Source organism: Odontomachus brunneus, unplaced genomic scaffold (genome assembly GCF_010583005.1).
Source record: "Odontomachus brunneus isolate Ranch 3 - 2012 unplaced genomic scaffold, Obru_v1 Obru_scaffold_026, whole genome shotgun sequence".
Taxonomy (NCBI): Eukaryota; Metazoa; Arthropoda; class Insecta; order Hymenoptera; family Formicidae; genus Odontomachus; species Odontomachus brunneus.
In genome coordinates, this window is record NW_022639476.1 from 585,216 (window position 1) to 594,235 (window position 9,020).

Below are 9,020 nucleotides of genomic sequence, written 5' to 3' on the forward strand. Positions count from 1 at the left end.
TATATATATATATATATATATATATATATATATATATATATATATATATATATATATATATATATATATATATATATATATATATATATATATATGTATATATATATATATAACGACCATATAATTGTCTAGATCATGTTCAATTTGTACACGGGTCTAATCAAAAACAGAATTCCTTTCCGTCTTAGAATATTTCATTCACTTCTATGTCCAAGTTATTATGTGAGTAAAAGCATGATTGCTTCAAAAGCAAGTGTTCGGAGAAGAAATAAGGAAATATAGGAATAATGTTGGACTTGCAAGTCATAATTGATCAACACACAAATCTTACTAAATATTTCCTTAGTGGGACAGATTGACAAAGGAAACTAGAGAAAAAAACAAGGAAAGCAAGTGCAAGATGATCGTTAGCTAACCACATAAACTCCCAATACTCACTTGTTCATTTGACTTATCAGGAGTTGCTTGCACTTCGATATTAACTTCTCGTAATAGACTCTCCGCGAGTTCCTCGAGTCGCTCGATGTAATCGTCGTCCTGGAGGTCACTGCAAAGTTCCTCAAGAGTAGGTAAATGGTCAGGATCTTCAATAGAGCAATTGCTCCTGGTGTTGGTGTCAGGCGCGCTGCCGACTGTGCTGTCCCACCCTGCGGCAGAGGGTCATTGGGGGATACTGCAGATCCCAGTGAGGGTACAACACAATGGACACGAGCCTGACACAACGTGCAGTATCGCTCCTCTCTGTTCTTAGTGTCTAATTCCTTCCTCAGTCTTTTTGTTTCATTCAACAGCGACTCGTTTTGCGACCTCAGCATTATGCATTCCTGTGTGAGCATCTTTACTGTCTGCTCCAGCTCATCCAACTTGGCTTTCTTGCGATCCCGAGAGGTTTGGGCTGCCACTCTGTTCTTCATTTTCCTGACAAATAAGATTGTCAATTTGTTAGAAAATATTTATTAACTATCATCATCATACTAAAAATATTTATTATTTAAGATTTTATTATTTATTGCGTTTCATACTGCGTTATATGTAGTAACAATATGTCATTAAATTAAAAATACTTGTTAAGAAATATATAAAAAACTTATTAAGTTTAAGTTAATAAAATTAATACATACATTAATTTTAATGTAAGACTAAAAAGTTTTATTAAAAAACCTTAATAAATTTATTTAAAAAATGTTAATTTTAAAATTTTTAATAAATTTATTAATAATTTTAATAAAATTAATAAAGTTTATTAATTTGAAATTAATTATATTACATCTTTCGTTTTATATTGTAGTTATGTATTGCATTATGTATTGCATTATGCAACGTATAATGACGCAAAATCATTGTTTATTATCCACCTATTATCTTGTGAGTAATCACATGTATATGTATACTTCTGAGTAATCACTTTTTATCTTGTGAATAATCACATGTATATGGATACTTTTGTTTTTAACGAAATATATATCCAACATGTGTCTATAGTTTGAGATGATGCAAACTGATGCAACAACACGCACAGCTGAGTCACAACTTACAAGCTATATGAGTATCCTTTCACTAATTTGCGACTCGTCATCATCAAATTTATTTCATCATTATACTCATAGAAGCAGGAAGATTTGGGCACTTCAAAACTCTTACAAATGTGACTCTACAAATTTTGTTTTTGCGAGCTGATCATTACATAATCGTTCATTTTGACGTCACATGATAAGACTTCATTTATCGGCTGTGCAAAGAGAAGGCATCAAGGCTGAGTCGTGTGTTAAAATTAGCGTTAAAAGTACCACTGTTTAATTTTCGTAATCGTCTCTCGGAACAAAACAGAACGCTGCAGACGTGCTGGGCCGCGCCGACTATCGAAAAGTGCTGATAACGATAAGTAAGCAAGGCTAATATGATGTTATACACAGTAAACGGAATTTCCATATGATTCTCGTGATTCCTTCCTAGAACTGCACGAAGAGTCGAATAAACGTCTCACGCAATTTTCCGCCACTTGTTTCCGTCATTCTGACTGTTTTAAGGCTTGCATTAGACTAAGTATTGAAGATTAAGGACGCAAATTAAAAACTGACACTTAATCAATCGGTTCAAGATCGAAATAAGCTGCTTCTTCGAATTTTAATCTCCAATGCGCAATGGATCTTCAATACCCAGCTTGACACGGCTTCAACAGTGACAAGTAAACTCACTTTCTTTGTAGCTTCTCTTCCCACGTTAGATGATCCAGCCGACGCCTTTTGCTACGCGAACTCGCGCTCTTAAAGAGCGTCGACGTATCATCGTCCTCCATGTCCTCTTGTTGTCTGGGTGCCAGCTTCCTGACGCTCATCCTGGCTTTGTTCAACAAGATCGATGCGATGACGCTTCTGTTTGAGAGCGCGTCACGCGTCACCTCGCTTCGCAGCAGCTCCTTGCGCGATTCCTTAGGCAAGGTAGGGTCCAGTGAGTTCTTCAGTTCATAATCCGCCATGCGACGAGACGCGACGATCTATCTTCGTAATTACGAATATTAATTATCGTATCACAAGCCGACCGCGTCGTTCTCTCTCTCTCTCTCTCTCTCTCTCTCTCTTTCTCTTTCTCTCTCTCTCCACACCCACAAACCTCTCGGCGTTCACCATCGACTGAGGGGTCGCGCTTGTAACCAGGACACGCAGAGCGCGCAACCGTGCCCCCACCATCGGATAGCTCGGCTTCGCTATTGCTCCGCTATTGCGTACCAGCGCCTCATAGCGCCGGCTATTTTCGCTCACCCATCAACGTGGTGGGCCGCGATTGGTCGGTCACGATGGATGTAATCGCGCGGGTACAATCGATCATGTTCAACACAAAGAACAACTTCGCGCAAGTGCTACTTTCCCAAGTAGAATTTTTCGCGCTAAACGCTTCCTGACAATCTATGAACTTTCCCAGCGTGTTCAATAAGCGGGCCGTTCACATTTTCCCCAAGATACCGAAGGTACGCTCGATAAATCGCACCCCATTGTGCGCGCGTTTCAATTGGAATTTCGCGAAGGTCATCATCACGGGTATTGCAGGTCGAGTATCGCGAGTTAGAGATTGGAATTCGACGAGGTAACTGATCTAGATCTTTTTAGAGCTCGCTCTGTTCAAATTGGCCAAATTCCAGTCTCCCAAATCCATGATTCTCAATTTTCAATACCTAACCTAACCTTATACGATGCACTCAACGCATTCACTTTGTTTGAATGCGGCTTATTCCTCGATCTATCACAGTGAGTAGCGCGGTAAACGCGCGCTTGTATTGCATCATTTCGAGTAAAGACGTCAGACTATCTGTCGAATGCCCGCATGAAAAGGCATCTTCGTCCAAAGAAAACTATTCAGGGTAGCTCGAGTAACCCGAAACGTGCCGAGGTCGTCATGAATATATATTCGCTGTCAGAAAAGTTGTCTGTTTTTTCGTTTCATAATTTAGGAACCTATCTCGTCTTGGACAATAGGTATACAGTTAAAATTTGGTGAAGATAAAAGAGGGTAGGAAAACCGAGAGGTGTAAGATAGTGTAGCTAATTCAGTATTAGAAACAAACCTCGTATCGATAAGAACGATATGTCGATAAGCAAAGAAGGGATTATAACAGGATTATCGATCTTCATTATCGACATTTTCAGTTCGGTCTAAAACATGGACGCCGTCCCATCGGAACTCGTCGGTCTCGCTCCGGCGTCCTCTAAAACCGCCAGTTTTTACGGACCAAGAACCTTCTTGCATTCCTCCTTACGTTTCAGAGAAGATGCTCTGTCGAGTCACCCTAACCGAGACGAGGAGACAAAGGTCGCACGATGATAATGAGAGGATAAAAGTTCGAGGGATGACAACGGCGCATCATTGTTAGAGAGAAAGAGAGAGACACAGGTATCTAGGTTGTTAGAATTTTTTAAATTCTTTCGCGCAAACGAGATTCCTTGGCCTAGAGACCTCCGTCCAAGTAGATACGCGGTTGTTTCTCTCGGTGGCATTGGCGATGGCCGTTTCCGGGAAGGAAGTATATATCGCTTAGGTTATCGCACTCATATGTTATTTCCGACGCATTGAGGTCGATTAATTTTCCTATCAGTAAAAGCATATAAGTTTCTCTATAATCTCCAGCTTTTGAAATTTTTCCTTTTGTGCATGAGCTACTCAAGGCACGAAGCGCCGGTATCTCTCGTCTGATACGGGCCGGAATTCACTAAAAGGTCTGTTTTCTATCGCTAAACTAATGTACATTTATGGAACTTAAAGGAAACAAGTGTACAGTTGAGAGTTAGTCAGAAGAAAGAGAGAAAGGGAACTAGCAACCAGTTCAGCTATGGAAAACAAATCTAAAATTATTCGCGTATTTTTCGGCAGTTATTTGAAATCGAAGTGCACCGTACAGTGCTGTTCTCTTCCGTCGCGTGCGCGAAAGAGGCACTGGAGGGTAACAGTCGAGTTACCTACCGAAGGGCAATGTCGATAATGTAAATCTCGCGGATTTAAATTTCAGTAAAGTCCTCCCAAGTTTTGCGAACAAAGTTTCTTTATTATTCATAAATGCACGTGATTCTCGTCGCGTAGACTTCGTCGATTCGTGGCTGGCTTTTGACCAAATCCCGGAAAATCTCCATTCGCGAGTCTATTCCGCAACAACATCGTAAATGATTTCATAATTGAACACAACTATCAATTACACGCGGTATTTTAATTAATTACTATGCGCGATGTTGTTATAACGCCAAGAACAAAATCGGCGTGAAAAATGTGCGATTTCATCTCAGCTGTCACGCACACGTTGCCAACGTGAAAGTAGCATTCTTCCCTGCAACACGTCGCTCCAGTTCATTATTGAAATCCTCAAAATTATTACGTGTTCTCACGGGGAAACTCATCGCGAGTGTGTTAGCGCTCGTTGTATGCGAAACACGCGATCAAATGTGTTCGACGTGGCTTTTCAATCTTTTCTTGAGAAGGCAACCTAATGATCAAAGAACGACTTTCCATTGGAACTCACTAGGCGTTCCCTAATACCGTGAGGTCCCGTTGAAATTGCATGAAAACGCGTTCTCGGGGCCTAAAGCTGTCAAGCCTTTCGCAAGGACGTCATCGTGGGTGAGCAAAACGATGGGAGGCCAAATTCCCGCTGTCGAACCACACGAGACTTCTCTCATGATGTCGCTAGCTCATTCATTGTTGCGAACTTCTTGTCCCTTGAGCGAAAATTTCATGTGACGCGCAAATTCAAGTGAAGAAAAAGTGAACACGCGCGTACAGTCAGTGGGTAAAAGATGTGTTGCAACAGTTTTCTTTTTCACTATAGAGTTTCACAATACGCACCCGCATTCAATAAGAGTATCTATTTTTTTTTAATAAAATCTCAGAAGATGAATCTTCTCATTGGATATCAGACGTGTTCTGAAGTTCATTATAGTAGAACTTAATAAAAAAAAAAAAATTGAACGAAATATCGCGACCTTTCTTCCACTGACTGTACTTTTCCGCTGCGTATCGCTTAATCGCGAACGGATTTTCGCGGGGAGGAGAGCGGCGATGGGAAACACGCGAGGAAAGTTCTTTTTTTTGCCAGCGACTCGGAAAACACGAAACTCGCGAGAAAATCCGAGTAGCCTTTTCAGGCTACATTATTTATATGCATATAACACGTGTCGCGCAAGGTCAATAGTAAATGCGAAAGTCAATGTCAAAGGTGAATAACGTCGGCCATCGGCGGCGGCGGTTTTCCGTCGGACCTCGCACCTTGTCGCACCAGGATGCCATTTGACAACGCCTTACGCAATGCTGACGCGGCGGCACACGCACACGCAGACTCCCGGACTTGTTCTTCTCTCTCGTCAGCGTCAGACCGAGATTTTTTGCCAGACTGCCAGGCAAATATAACGTGCACGTATATACATATGGTAAGAGCATCAATGCCCGGACACGTAACTAACCCTGAACATTCTTATTGTTTTGGTCTTCAAACACGAATATTTAAACCTTCAGCATGGAGCACATGTACATATTCAATATAATTGATATTTATTTTTTGTGTTGAAAGTTTAATTCGTATTCAAAGAAACAATAAGAATGTTCAGGGTTAAATATATGTCCAGGCGTTGATGCTTTTATCTTAGGCTTGTGTCAATAGTGTGCTATACTTGAAACTGATCCTAAGATATTTAGATCTAAATTTAGAGTTAGATTTGAGTTTTTAATTTGAATTGTACAATATATGTGACATTACGTTTGCGATCGTAATTCAGCTCAGAAATTCACTCTAAATTAAATCATTTCACTTTAAATCTAACTTTAAATTGAAATCAACTATTAATACAGGTCTTAGAAACGCGCGAAAGTAAGACGCAGTATTGTGTTTCAGATTCGTGTTAATAGTTCTTTCTTGGAATTTGTTTTACGTGAAATACTCGAATCTGAATTTCAAGTTGTATCAGAGTTTTTCGTTTGAATCATACAATATTTATGACGTCATATTTGCAATTGTAATTCAACTGAAAAACTCACATCTAATTCTAAATTCAGATCTGAGTATCTCTCTTGAGGCAAGCTTGAACTAACGATTATTAATACTCACCTTAGTCTCTCCTCTTTTTTTTCAACACACGCGCGGTGAATTATCGTCTGTATCGGCCGATAATAGCCTCGGAGGAAAAAATCTCTCGATAATTAGTTGTCGATAAAACGAAGACAAAGTTATCGTGACAGCTAAAGTTATTGAACGGGCAAAGTCGCGAACGCGCAACACACACAGAGAGATTCGCGAAACGCGGGATTTCTAATGTTGAATTACGTTGAAGCGTGAGGAGCAGCTTCAAGTAGCTCCGGCTACGATTACCTCGTAGCCGACTGTTGTCGTCTTCTTCTTCCTCGTAACTTGAGCGAGCGTCTCGGTAGCACCTTTTATGTGCGCCACCGCACTTACGTCGAATCAACGCAATGACGCGTATGCTGACGTATACACGCGGATCGTGTCGCAGAAACTCCGACCTTAATCTCAACGACTGAATCTCCACACGACGGCCGTGGTGCGATTTTTCCTGCCAACCGCGGTCTCGGATTATCGGCGAGTAACTGTGCGCACACTCCTGGGAATGAAACGTTACGCGTTTGCGTCAGATCCGAAAGCGGACTTCCTGCGGGGTCTCACCCGCGGAAGAGCCTAAAGATTAACGCTAACTGCAACGGACAGTTACCCAGAACCCTCGAGAGAGCGGTTCTCATGACGAATATTTTCCCGCGACGGTAAACCGAATCGCCGCATCGAATTTGTCATTGAAATTAAGGTCGAGGTTACCGGCACTTCGTATTTATAACTTGCTCTCGGTCAACGATATTAACATAAGTCGTCTAACGATGCGCGAGGTCCTCGAGGGCCATCTCGTTAGCGCGTCGTACGAGCGCGAGAGTAGACCAGCTCCGCGCGAGCGTTGGGAGGCTGGAATCCGCTCGAGAATTTCGCTGCAGCGCGATTTCCTTCGATTATTAGAATAGACTCGACCGGCGATGAGCCCCAGCCGATGAAAGGAACACGCTCGTCGACCTTTTACGGCGCTGCTCGGTTCCAACTCAAATACAAACTCGAACTCACGAGTAGCGTGACTAACACACTGAGCGAAAAATGTTTGCAACTATAATTACACAGTACCTATTTGTAACTATAATCATTACAGATAAATCAAGACTATAAATTATGATCAAGAGAAAGCTATTCTTTTCATTTAAATTTATTTAAATTCTACTACAATATTCATGATAATAAGCTTATATGCATGTTACTACAATTATATTACCACAAAAAGTATAGTTGGGGTCAAGAACAACTATAATTTTAGATAGATCAACCACTTTTTTCTCAGTGCATGAAGTAAAAGTACATGAGATAAAAGTACTGGCTAATAACATCGGTACTTAACTCTGGGTATTCTTTTTTGTTTTATTTTTTAAGTACAAATATTCGAACTTTCAAACGTTAGTAGAATATATGTAGAATACATGTGTGCATACACTGAGAAAAAAAAATAGTTGGAATAACAATAATCTTACTATATTTTATAGTTCGTTTTGGCCTCAAACATATATTTATAGTTCATCTAAACATGAAGATATAGTAGAATGAACACAGATTTATAGTCACCATCTTATTACTCTATATATATGGTAAAGCACCTTTTGGGAATATAGTTACATATACCTATATTTGCCAAATATTCCAATTGTATTGACTATATAAAATAGTTAATTTCTCTTATCATTCAATATTTGCCACCTTACCATATTTTTTATTTCAAATAATTATAATTCTTGGTAAACATTTTACACGGGTCAGTTATACTATAGTTATATTGTAAATATTACAAATATTATGGTAACATTTACTATAAAAATTATATTCCTAACTATAATATTTTTACTATGCCATTATAGTTCCAAATATCATACATTTTTCTTTCAGTGTATATTCTATATTGAACGGTGAGGATTCTATAATAAATGTAGCAAAAGTCATTATAGAATTCTGCAACCGAGAAATAGATCGACATTCTGCAGTAATTAACTATCCTCTCATTTTACATGTGCGTCATTTACATTTTACGAACTGAAATGTATTAAAACACTTGCTCCGTTTTTAACGAAATCTGCTATATCTTTAGCGAAATTTACTTCTTTAGCAAGTCTATATCGACAGTCTATCTCTGAGCTATCAAAAACACAGTAAAACTGAAAAGAAATTTATATTAAAAGAAACCACAATTTTTCCACTTCGTGTAAATATTCATATTTAAAGACCAAAACAATAAGAATATCCAGAGTTAGATACTCGTGTTATTAGTGTCCAGGCACTGGTACCTTTGCCTCACCCGATCCCCTGCGCCTAGCTAAAAAGGGATAACCGCAGGTTGCGGGATCCTGTATAATAACGTCTCGCTCTCCCTTCCACCCTCCCCACATCCCACTCACTCCGTCTCTCTCTCTCTCTCTCTCTCTCTCTCTCTCTCTCTCTCTCTCTCTCTCTC

The 9,020-nt window shown here is 39.8% G+C and overlaps 2 protein-coding genes across 3 annotated transcripts in view; one reads left to right on the forward strand and one right to left on the reverse strand.

The window, feature by feature from the left end:
• LOC116842625 overlaps nt 1–2,648 on the reverse strand; it is a 4,557-nt gene extending 1,909 nt beyond the window's left edge. Inside the window, 3 exon segments of the mRNA XM_032812071.1 lie at nt 439–654; nt 657–918; nt 2,196–2,648. Of these exon segments, the coding sequence (XP_032667962.1) occupies nt 439–654; nt 657–918; nt 2,196–2,476 (759 nt within the window). The 5' untranslated portion in view covers nt 2,477–2,648.
• Nucleotides 1,612–9,020, forward strand: part of LOC116842623 — a 46,129-nt gene continuing 38,720 nt past the window's right edge. Inside the window, exons 1-2 of one of the 2 annotated variants that reach the window (XM_032812069.1) lie at nt 1,612–1,882; nt 3,759–3,885. The gene's annotated coding sequence lies outside the window, so the exon portion shown is untranslated. Of the gene's footprint in view, nt 1,883–3,673; nt 3,886–9,020 lie in introns of those variants that run through there. The other variant, XM_032812068.1, reaches the window with a different exon arrangement.